The following is a 12,794-nucleotide window of genomic DNA, read 5'->3' as shown; positions in this document are numbered from 1 at the left end:
CGCGGCAACTAGAGAAAGCCCACGCGCAGCAACGAAGACCCAACACAGCCAAAAAAAAAAAAAAAAAAATTAGGACTAGTTTACCTTGTAAAGATGTTAGCATAATCCTCATTGTAATAATCCTAACATTTTCAAGTACTTATTAATGGCTATACATGCATACTTGCACTTAATCTTCACAAAAATGAAGAGATAGAGACTCACGATTCCCGTATTATAGATACAGAAACTGAGGATCTAAGATGTTTGGTACTGTGCCCGAGTGTAGAGCTGTGATTTGAGGGGCAAGTCTGTCTTACTCTAGAGCCCATGTCATATTACCCATTCTCCTTTGTTACAGAATGATTAGAGTAAAAAATTTAAGCACGTCAAGAGTGGAAAGCTGGAATCTCATTCGGCCAAAGGATTATTAGCATTTCATTTGTAGCTATAAATATATAGTTACTCTGCAGACTAATACACATGTATAATAAGTAATTATTTACATAATTTTCATATTTATAATTTAAATTTATGTTCACAAAAATGTTTTCAGATGAAATATTTTATACTCTCCAGGTATAGCATATATTTGGTGAGGAGTTCTTTTTTAAAAACCACTTTGTTGAGGTATGATTGACATGTAAAAAGCTGTACATATTTTTTGTATACAACTGAGGAGTTTGGGAATAAGTATACACCCATGAAACCATCACCACCATCAAGGCCATAGACATATGCACCTCCTCTCAGAGTTTCCTCCTGCCCTCTTTATAATTATTATTAATTTTTTTGTGCTATAAGACACAACATAAGATCTACCCTCTTTGAAAATTTTAAGTATATGGTACAGTATTGTTAGAAATAGGATTTAAAGCTCTTGGGGTTGTCACCTATGTCAACCTATGTGATTAGCAGGCAGAGTTGATGTGAGACATCTTTTCCCCATGTAGACTCTCAGAGGTGGTCTCTAACCTGGGAAGAGTGAAGCACTGCATTTAAGATCTAAGCTGAAATAATAGAAAATAAACAGAGGACAGATAGAAAAGTTGCATAACACAGTGCAGTCTTCTGACGTCCTGGCTGTAGTGTGTGGAACACTGGATCTACGAAGGTCAGATCCTGGATATGTTCCTTAGGGATAACGTGATCTGTGTCATGGATTGCTTTGGAGAGGACAACCAGAAATGTGTTTCTAATTCCAAATGAGTCAGGGAGATATATTGACTAGGAGTTGATTATTTTCTAAAGCGAAAAGGACCAGAAGGAATATAGCAGTATTTAGACTCCAGGGATTAAAGAAGGAATTTTTATTCCTTGGCTTCCTCTATAAAACTTTCTTGGGATGCTTGTTTTTCCTCAGTTTCATACTAGCCTACTTCTGGATTTGCTTTTGTTATGATTTTCAGACTTGGGGCCTCTTTTCAGATCTCTGAAACAAGGTGGTATGCAGCAGACACTGTTATGTCTCCTAAATTAATGGGTACACCAGATCTCTGCTGGTGTCTCGTATTACGCTGCCCACCCCGGGGGGTTGTAGCGTAGGAGTTCCAGGGCCCAATGAGCTGAGGGATTTTATGGAATTTAAGAATAATCAAATTACTGATCCTTAAGACTTATTTTTGGTCCTGAAGCAACGGCTTGTTAGCTTGCTCTAACAGTGGGGAGTACTGTACCTGAGACCATGTTAGACCACCCAGATTTTTCATTGGATTTGAGTGCTTTAAAAATATAAAATGGAGTACAGATTTGAGGTTGTTCCATCATTATTCATCCTTCTGAAGCAACAGAGCTCCACTTAAATCTGTGTGACTTTCAAAGTTATTTAATAAATTTAAGTATTATGTAATTGTGCTTATAGTCAGAATGATAATAACCTAGTAACCTCACAGGACTTGTGTCCTGTTGCAGTCACCTCACGAGCAAGGCAGTTAGAAGTTTTGGGTTTTTTTTGTTTGTTTGTTTGTTTTTTTGCGGTACGCGGGCCTCTCACTGTTGTGGCCTCTCCCGTTGCGGAGCACAGGCTCCGGGCGCGCAGGCCCAGCGGCCATGGCTCACGGGCCCAGCCGCTCTGCGGCATGTGGGATCCTCCCGGACCGGGGCACGAACCCGTGTCCCCCGCATCGGCAGGCGGACTCCCAACCACTGCGCCACCAGGGAAGCCCAGAAGTTTTGTTTTTTTTGTTTTTGTGTTTTCTTGCATATTTTATCCCATACTTTATACGTGTGACCCTTGAGATTTAGCCCCAGATGACTTGATTTGGCTTGGAGTTAAGAGCTCTGACCAGCAGGGACACCATATTGATGGCAACTAGTCAACTGGATCAGATATTGTATATTTGGTAGGTTTGAGTGAAAAATGCAGACAGGGTCAAAGCCAGAAGCCTGGCTCAGAAACATACATAGAAAAAGATGGAAGGCAGAAGCTACAAGGCATGACTCAACAAAAGCAGGAGATTAAAAAAGAGAACGATGTCACTTAGGAGTCTCCTGTGGCCCTTGGCCACGTCTCTGGGAATGGTAGCCAGAGTAGGAAGGACACAAACTCAAGCCACATGAGTAAATTTATTTGTGAACCCAGGTGCTGCCAGCACTTGTACTTGTCACTGGGTCCTGTGACAGTGGGTCCCCCCTCTGTTCAGCTCCCGGCTGCATCATTGCCAAATGGCCTGTGCCTTCAGCCTGCCTCGCAGCTCACCCTCCTCTCTGCCACCGCTCTCCCACGACCCACACGGTAGGGTCTGTGCAAATCAGTGCTCAAGTAAAGTCCATGACACCGTAACACAAGTGATTTCTCAATGAAAAGGCACAATCACAGCACATGTGCACATATCTGTGATTATCTTTGTCTTTGTCCCGTTTCACTCCAACGTGATGCAGTGACCCATGGTTTCTGTCAACTTATCCCCACTCAATTCCTACAACCCTAACAGGGGGTAGAGAACAGTTGTAGGGGCAGAGGAGATAAAAGCAGAGATGGAGCGTTCCAGAATCACCAGAGTAGGGGAGGAGGGGTCCATGTGTGAGAGCTGCTGAAGACCTGCCCGTTGTCATGGGGCCTGACTTGGTCCGAGGCTGTGGATACCAGTTCCTGACCAGGACCCAGATGGGCGCCTTCAGTTGTCATTACCGCATTGTATTCTCACAGCCGCCTAGAGCTGTTTACACACTTTCAGGTTGCAAGAAACGGAGGCATGCTCATGTTCCTTGGATGATGGAAGTTTATGTTGTCAATATAACCAGGTTTGTTGATGTGGCACCCAGGCTGTAAAATGTCATTGGGGAGGCTTGTCCTGGAGACCTTAAGGCAAATCTCTTCTAGGATGTTGAAGCCTTGATTTAACATATGTATATTCTAGATTTGTTTCTGGAAAATGGCAGATCTATATCTGTAACCAGATAGATATAGACATCTATGTGTATATGTGCACATATATGGATATATATGTGTGTATATATACACATATATATGTAAAATAAGGGTTTAAGGGAGCTCAGAAGAGATAACAAGTGCAAGTGTTTTGAAAAGTGTTCTATTAATAAAATGAGGCATGGTGGGAGTCATGAAGAGTAAATCCACCCTGCTCCCGTTTTTTTTAAGAACCATGAGAAAGTAATGAAGGTGACAGGTGTTCTCAGGTTCCACATGTTTACTCTCAAGGAGGAATTAAGAACACGAATATGGGTTAGAAATTATATTATAAAAATTTCTGGTAAAAAACCTTTATCTTTTAATGTTTCATCAAAAATTTGACCCAGCTGTGTCAGCAGTTTTTAAATCCTTCAAACTTGACAAGTATATGGGTTAGAAATTATATTATAATAAAAATTTCTGGTAAAAAACCTTTATCTTTTAAAGTTTCAAATGAAATTTGACCCAGCTGTGTCAGCAGTTTTTAAATCCTTCAAACTTGACAAGTTGTAAGTGCAAGAGAATTTCTTTTTAATGTATTTTCTTTCTCTCCTCATAGGTGCTTTGTTTTTATTGGACACTGTTTTGCTTGTTCATGTAAAATGAATGGTTACACTAGAAATCTTAGATAATATTTATAATAATAATCATAATGAGAAATTTGATAGTGTTTGAGATGTATAGACGCTGATAACTTTTTTCCATAGGTCTAAGACTTGACTTACAAACAATGAAATATAGTAGGCAGAAAGGAAGAGTCTTTGTTTTTTGGGTTTTTTAAAAAAATATTTACTTATTTATTTACTTGGCTGTGTTAGGTCTTTAGTTACAGCACGTGGGATCTTTAGCTGCGGCACGTGGGAATCTTTTAGTTGGGGCATGCAGGATCTAGTTCCCTGACCAGGGATTGAACCGCGGCCCCCTGCATTGAGAGTGCAAAGTTTTAGCCACTGGACCACCAGGGAAGTCCCTCTTGTTTTGTTTTTTTGTTTTTTTAATGCATTCTGTATTTTCCATTTAAAAATATACCTGGGCTTTCCTGGTGGCGCAGTGGTTGAGAATCCGCCTGCCGATGCAGGGGACACGGGTTCGTGCCCCGGTCCGGGAAGATCCCACATGCCGCGGAGCGGCTGGGCCCGTGAGCCATGGCCGCTGAGCCTGTGCGTCCGGAGCCTGTGCTCTGCAACGGAAGAGGCCACAACAGTGAGAGGCCCACGTACCACAAAAAAAATAAAAAAATAAAAATATACCTATTATAAAGTTTTGAAAAAAATATAGGGTAAAATTGTTCAACGTCTGGACCCAAAGATAACCACTCTTGGTGTTTTCTTTTTTTTCTTCTAGTCTTTTTATGATGAAAGTTGGGGTTTTTTTGAGAACTTGTAATCTTACCAAGTTTATAAGTTTTAGTTTTTGTCCTACTGTTTCATCCTTACATTTATATCTGACAGTGATTAAGAGTTTAGAGTAGACAGATAGACAGATTTGGATTCAAATTCAATCTCTGCCACTCAGTAGCTGTGTTATATCAGGCAAATTACTCAATTTTGTTAGCTGTAAAATGGGAGTGATAGTAATATAATCACATTGGAAATAAGGCATGTAAAGCTCCTGGCCAGTAGTAAGTGTATGATATAATTTTTAACTGTTAGCTTGTTAAAAACTCTGCTTAATTGTATTTATTCCATTAAGCAGTGGATGCATAAAGGTTTATGTTTGTAAATCTTTTGGACATTTACACTTTTTACAGCTTTTCACTATGTTAAATAATTCATCTTTGCATATAAATTGACTATCATTTAGTTTTAGGAAACTTAAGGAAAAAGGAATTTCAGACTCAAAGAATGTAAACAATTTGTCTTTTAAATATATATCTAAATTATTTTCTAAAGTAGCTGTAAAATTTATATTTCCACCAGGAACGTTCCCTGGTAAAACTGGGCTTTTAGATCTTTCTTAACTTAAAAAGTGAAATTGTATCTGTTTTAATTTGAATTTCTTTATTTTTACTAGTGAAATTATACATTTGTTTGTTTTTAACATTAATCTTTTTTGTGAATTATGTGTGACTTTTGCTGATTGTCAAGTTGGGTCTTAGAATTTTTCTGTTATTTTTGTTTTAAATATGCCATCTGACTATACGGAGATGTCCTCTGATTTTAATTTTTAAAAAACAATTTTTTTGTCAAGCAGATTTTATTTTTTCTGTTACATTTAAGCTCATAAAATCCTCTCCCACAATGCCCACAGTACATTGTGTGTTTACTTTTTGGTTCATATGGCTTTTGCTTTTTAGGCACAAGTGAGACTTTAGTTTCCTTTACAATTAGTGTTACATATGATAGTCTGTAAGTCCTGGCAATTTACTAACGGTTGACTAATTTCCAATTTCATAAAAATGTGTTTTCCTGATTAAAGTAAATTCAGACTTATTTTTTTCTTTAAAGTATATAGGAATAGTGACTATCAAAATTGTTTTCAGTGCCATTTAAAATTCTTCCTGGATTTATTTGTGTGAAAATTATCCCACAAGTATGTGAAAATTGCTAAAATACAGCAATCCATAAAACAAAATACCATTGTTCTCCTAAACTTTCCTCTTCCTCCTTTTAGAATTTCATAGAATCTTCTATCACACTGTTTGAATCTGATCTAGAAAGTGGGAAGTTTATTGACATTACAAATCAGGAAATTTCTGACTTAGAAGAAAAGGGTTTTGGCAGTGAAACAAGATCCATTCACGTTAAAAGCGGCGTGTAAGTTGTCTCCTATTCTGAGAACGTAGAGCTTCTTTGGTGTTTAAAATTATTGGTTGCTCAATTCTGTGTCACCTCTGTTCTTTTTACTTTTTATCCTGCTAGATGGGTTGCCTACCAGCAGAAGTTCTTCTGTGGAGAACAGTACATTTTAGAGAAAGGGAAATACAAATGCTTTTTTGACTGGGGAGGATCAAATAATATAATCATGTCAATACGACCTATCCAACTGGTGAGTTAAATGTGAACATAACCAATGCCAGTGGCATGTAATGGCATACAATTGAACACATGGAACAGGCTTTTATAAAGTGGAGCTGTTGGATTATTTTGTATGTATCTATAGAGAAAATGAAACAGCATATGGATTTCTGCAGATTCCATAGAGAGCTAGTAGATGGCATTAGCACCTCGATGATTAGGGACTCTGTAATTTGAGCAGTTCATTCATTCAGTAGCATTTATTTAGTGCCTTTGCTGTGTCCGACAGGACTGATCACTGGAGATGAAAGATGAATGAGACCGCCCTGTCTCAGTCTCTTAGAGAAGACAGGCATATGCACAATTGCTTATGGTATGACTAGTGAGAAAATGAAGTGTGTAGGCTGTGCTGAGAGACCAGGGGAAGGGAGAATGGAGAGCCTGGGGAGCTGGGGACCATGCCTCTCCTCAAGAAGAGGATGCATTGAGTGATGTCTTAGAGGATAAAAGCAATTTTGCCAGGAAGGGAAGTGGGGCAGAAAAGGCAGTTCACCAAGAAGGAATCATCTCCTCCTGTGCAAAATTACGAAGTTATGAGAGAGTGTGGCCAGTGTGGTTAACAACAAACACTGCAGAACAATAGGGTGCCCAGGAGATAGTGATGGGAAAGAGAATGTTGGCAAGTTCAGACTCTATCTTTCTAATGGACTATCGGGGCACATTTTTCTTCTAGCTATAATATTACTTAAAATGAATTAGTAATAAACATTAAAATTATTATAAGCTAATTTAGTAGGTTATTTGAGGGTCCTAACCAGGTCAAGGAATCTAGTAAATTGGTCAGACCATATATTTTTTCATTTTTCAAAGGAGATTTTCAGCACTTTCAAAGACAACTGTGATTATGCGATTATAATTTTTAAAATGTTTTAATATATGTTTCAGGAACCACTTGGGATAAATGAGCCTCCACATTTGGTATGTTTAAAACTATTCTTAACTTATAATTGTTAAATTGTTTACTAAAAATGTATGCCCTTTCTCTCAGGTCTATCCCTTTCCCTCAGATAACTTTTATGGGTCTGTATGGCAGGGCAGTTTCTATTGTCCTAGGAACCTGTGAGCCCAGGAGTGCGCCTCTTTGTTACTGGTCATACTGGCCTGGATTTGTCACGGTTCCTTTCTTTTTCTCCTACTAGAGCTTCAGCACTGACCACTTTGGGCTCGTTTTGAACGTCTGCCACTCCTCCTTTCCTGTTGCCCATATCCATTCTTCAATGTCACATTCATATTCAGCACAGTACGTTATGCTGTCTGTGGAGGAGCAGGCTCACCATGGAGAAATGGCATGCTTATTATGTAAATGTATTTCTAATACCTAAATCACATGTTTCTTAAAAGCACTGATAAAACTGTAACCCTGCTCCTTTATTTCTAGTGTGTTAATGGTTTGAAGGATTGGGTAATACTCTGGAGCCTAATGTTTGTTTATTCTCCATTGAGGGCTAGAAATTCTGCTTATTTAGTGCTTCTAATAACTCTGAGGTCAGCATGTATTCCCATTTATTAATGAGAAAGCAAAGATTTAGAATTTAAGTAAGCGTCATTTCACACAGCTAGAAGTAGCAAAAAGAGGCATTCTTTTAGTATCTAATTCCAAGATTTTACGTCCAAGAAAGACATATCATGATATGAGCGGTACAACCATAAAAGAAAGGGGGTGAGTTACAGCGCTTCCTCTGTCTCATTTTAAATAACACATTTAGAAAAATTTCTTCAGAAAACCAAATACAATGATTAATTCTAAATATTTGACATTTGCTAGTTTTACATAACGCTGAATCTTTTTCTCTGAGTGTGTCTGTTTTTCGCGTTCATGTCAGTGTTTATATATTTCAAATCAGCTTAGTTTAACTGTGATTCTGTTCACAATGCTTCCAGGTTTTATTATTTTCCGATTAGCTCAGGCCTATTGGGAACATTTCCTCTCTGAATATAACTCAGTTGCCGTTCTGAAGACACTTCCTGCCAGATCTTTACTTTGAATCTTAGAAAACTCCAACTGGGGACTTTCAAAGCACTTTTTCACATGAATCAACACAACATGAGTAGATAAAGAGGTAAACCGGGATAATTCCCAACTGCACTTTCTCTGAGTTTTAAGTGCAGATAAAAAAAAATCACATTCTTTTAAGCTCTGTTTCTCCCCCTCCTTACATCCCTGTTCTTTCTTCTGAACTTCCTTGTTTGGGGCAGATTGCTCAGAGGATTTTCTTTATAGTATTTACAGTCTAACTTGAAGAGAAAGTAAGCAGCAGCAAACACCCAGTGAAATTGGCCCTGCTTATTTTTCTCAATATAGCTCAGCCGTTGCCTTGTGAAATAAAGGTCTCTGACTAGTGTATGACAGCTGGATATTTGGTAACATGCAGACAAAGCCTCCTTAGTTTACCCAGTATCGAAGCCCTTATTATTTCCATTGGACCAAATATTCAGAAAGTTTTGCTTGTTTTCATTTACCCAAATAAAAACAAACAGATCTTGGCTGATAGTCTGGTTCCATTCAGTAACTAGAAGGTATTTTCTCCTTCGCAAGTAGTTGTGATAATCAGGTTGACAATGCAGAAGCTGTGTTCATATGGGGTAGTTAATTTCCCTATCTAAGGTTATAGGAGGAAGTTACATCTCAAGTTCAAGTCAGAGAGGGAATTCTTGTGTGCTGGTGATTTGAAAGGAAACCTCAAGCAACTTAAGAAGGGAAAAGCCAGAAGATATATGTGTGTAGAAATTAATATATAGCATGAGAGTTATGCTAATAAAAATATTATTGCTGATGTGTAAGCATATTATGATGATATATGTCTTTTTTGGGACACAGAACACCACCTTTTATTGAGAAGATTATTTCTGCCTGTGGCTGAAGATTGATCACCAAGTCTGGTTGCCAACTCACAATATTTGATACAATGACAGGACCATTATAGAGTTCTTCATAGTTAGCAGCTGGCATTTTATTTTTGTTTTTATTTTTTCCCAAACAAAACAAAAAACAAACAGAATGTGGATTATGTTCATAATGTCTTCATCTCTCTCTTTTAGCAAGTCCTGAATATCAGAAATCTCACTAGATTAAATCTTATAAAAGTGAGTTTCGTTTCCAGAGAGGCTGTAGTCAGGCATCCATTCTCTAGAAATTCTAACCAGTTCCCCACTTTGACCCAACCAAGGACCTTTCTTTCCTGGAATCTTTTAAAAGTCCCTTTGCAAATATAATTAGAAGTTTGGATTTCTTTAAGTACTGAGCCTCTGTTCCATTTTATACATGATTCTAGCTGAGAAAAAGCAACTGAATATTTTCTCCTATTGGATAATTTGGCCAAATTGAATTTTAGAGCAATCACAGGATCTTTAACAGTGGTGGTTACTGTTATCATGTATGGAGGATAAGAAAACAATAGTTTTAGTCAAATATCAGTAAGATTCAAGAGCAGTAGAGGAAAACATTTTTTTGGTACTATGACCAGATCAGTTTTATAGAATCCAGAGACCAGAAATACTCAGGAAATAGTACTTATCTAAGTAAAGAAAGCCTTCTATAAGTAAACAGGGAAGTAAAATTATTATAGAATATGTAATGGATGTGAAAACTACATAGCACTGCATTATGAGACAATGTGATGTAACGGAAGAGTGGAAACAAAACTGTTCTTTGTTTAACAATCAGTACATTTATTTGAGGGAAGTCCAAAGGGCTGCAGAAAGTCTTGTTTAGACAGGATAGAATGTTTCTCAGAGAAATTATTTTAGCATTGGAATAAATAAAATTACGTTCAAAAATTCTGATATTGTGTAATAAATTGAGAAAGCACAACTGTTGTTCAGTAATTAAGTTCTTGAGGTTTTAGTTTGTCATATTGAAGAACTAGTACATCTATTTCTGTATATCATAAATGAAAAGTACATAGTAAACAAAGGATTTCTACATAATTTTCATCATAAAGGGGTGATAATATCTGCTTCAAAGGGTAGTTCTAAAGAAGATAAAAGATAGATATGTGAAAAGACACCTTGAAAACCAGTGATACACTGGTTTTTGTTTTTTTTTCTTCTTCCATACAGTTCCATTTGATACTGGTAGGGATTAAGCCATGCTCACATGGCACGGAGGAATGGGCATAGTTCGAAAAAAACTCATTTCTTGTTCAACTGGCTATTCATCTGTGTTCTAAGCCACCTCTCCAAGTTGTTTTGTACATTTATTCTCCATTAACCTGGAAAGGAAACCAAAATAGTCATGCAGCTAGCTTTTCACAGGACTTATTTTCACCAAGGCACTGCCACTTAATTTCACCAAGGGTAGAAACCACAGATTAATTATTATAATTAGAAAGTGCAGAGTTGGTTTCGGGTGGTCCATCCTCAGAACATTATTATGAGAATTATTCTATTCTGAGGCATTTGTAAGGTACTCAGGATGAGGTGTTACTTTTCTGGGGTTGGACAAATCTTGAGTGAACTGTGTATCAATACCATATCTCATTTGGGGGGGTAAAAATAAACTCAGGTCAGTATTAAGTCCTTTTTTTTAAAATTTGGGTAAAGAGTATTTTAAATCATCAAATCAAAACAGTACTTTATGGCAGAGTGAGTGTGTGTATGTGTGTGAATTTTAATGCTTCTGGGTGTGACAACTGAGACTAAAAAGTAGAGGTGGCTGTTACATACATCAACTGCAATATGAGTAGCTTGCATCGTCAGTTGTCCAGGATTTGACATTTCACGACTTCATGGTGAAATATTGAAGTGTAAATCTTAGGCTCAGCAATATGAATATAATTAATTCAACAAACTGGGAATACACGTAGTGAATCAGACAACCATGATCTGTTCTCATGTGCCTTTTCTGATTCTTATTGTGCATAAAGATAATATTTGCCTGTAGGAGAAATTACTCCACATTTTTGGGAGTTAAATGTGGTTTACTTTTTAGCCTCATGTTTTATAAACCTTTAAGTTAAAAAACATAGTCTGAAAAACGACTAACTAAAATATATGCTCTTATCAAGGAATCCAGGGCAGTTTGCCTGGACATGTAGAATTGTTCTTATACAGGGAATCAATCGTTCCAGAGGTTTGTATTGTTTTGGACTTGCTTTTTCTTTCTATCCCCTGTATCCACCAAAGGACCACAGTGTAGGAACTTGATGGATCACGCTTCCTTAAGGCAGGGAGTCCCTTGGTGTTTTAATGCTCCAAATATAGCCTCGTTTCACGTTAGGAAATCGTATTGTGCAAGCCTCGGTTGGTCAGGGGAAATGGGTTCTCTCGGCTTTCTGGTTTTGGCTTCGCTTTGATATCAGACCTAGCAAGGTCAGAGCCGAATGAGATAGCTAAGAAACAATTCCTCAGAACTCGGAGACCACCCGTCTCTAAGAGGACCCTTGAGAAAATGAAGGTGAACATCAGCTGCTCAAAGAAGCCTTGTTCTCCATCCATGACAGCCGTGGCAGGAGAGAGGGCGGTGCCGTAGATGATCATCACGATGCATTCTTAGCTATGACGACGCAGGCCTCTTGGTGCCGGCTGGATCTATGGGCCATGTTATTTCAAGGCTCCACTGTATTATGAAATATTTATAGGCCTCATTCATTTTTTTCTTACTTATTAGAGATCCAAGGCCACTAGTGTTGCAGATTATTATATCTCTGGTCTAAAGGGAATTATAGTTGAGACTTCATGAATTTTCCTTGACAAAAAGGACTAAAGCAGAAATGTAGTTATATAAAGCTGTAAGCTGTGCATTTAAGGTACTCTTCAGTAAACTGAAACCTGTAAGCTGAAATATATGGCACAGACATCTTTCTTTCTTCACCATAAATCTTCCACTAGTCCCATGATTATTGTCTTTGCTGCCATCTGCCTCTATGGTCTCACAGACACCCGCATGCTCACTTACGGGCATGTGCTCGTGCTTTCTCCTCCTCCCTTTTATTAACTGTGGATCAAGAAGGCTTGGGGAGAGAAAAGCCATAGCCACCACACCTCATACCAATCCAAACCGCCTTCGTGTTTAGCACTGAATTGCTTCTTATTTTACACATGTAGTCTCACCACAGGGGATAATAATTGCTTGATACAATGGACAAGGACCACCACATTTTAGTAGAGGAGGGATTCTGATTTACTCTGATAGGTAGAATTATTTTTCCAGGCCTCTGTGCCCAGCATCTGATGCAAGAGATGGATGGAAATGGTAAATAAATCTTGACATTTCTGGCAAATACGTAAGGGGAAAAAATTGAGTTTAAGGAGAATGTCATCCTTAACATGGATTCCTTGTTAATAAATAAAACACGAGTCTAGTATTTTGCTGAATTTTTGTAAGTACATGAAATGAAAGGTTTTCATTTGCTTTGTGAGGATGTCAAGCAACTGTTTTCTGTTTA

General features: G+C 37.9%; 1 protein-coding gene across 4 annotated transcripts in view; it reads left to right on the top strand.

Moving 5' to 3' along the window:
* The window catches only part of CRYBG3 (crystallin beta-gamma domain containing 3), an 83,025-nt gene that overhangs the window by 33,873 nt on the left and 36,358 nt on the right, over positions 1-12,794 (top strand). For all 4 annotated transcript variants that reach the window (XR_008617809.1, XM_028494200.2, XM_024120026.2 and 1 more), the window contains exons 11-13: positions 6,005-6,147; positions 6,253-6,379; positions 7,294-7,326. Coding sequence is in view for 3 of the 4 variants with exons in the window: in XM_028494200.2 (XP_028350001.1) it covers positions 6,005-6,147; positions 6,253-6,379; positions 7,294-7,326 (303 nt within the window). In the remaining variant the exon portion in view is untranslated. The remainder of the gene's footprint in view (positions 1-6,004; positions 6,148-6,252; positions 6,380-7,293; positions 7,327-12,794) is intronic.

The sequence above is a fragment of the Physeter macrocephalus genome, chromosome 1 (assembly GCF_002837175.3).
Source record: "Physeter macrocephalus isolate SW-GA chromosome 1, ASM283717v5, whole genome shotgun sequence".
Lineage (NCBI taxonomy): Eukaryota > Metazoa > Chordata > Mammalia > Artiodactyla > Physeteridae > Physeter > Physeter macrocephalus.
This window is presented reverse-complemented; position numbering and strand designations above follow the sequence as displayed.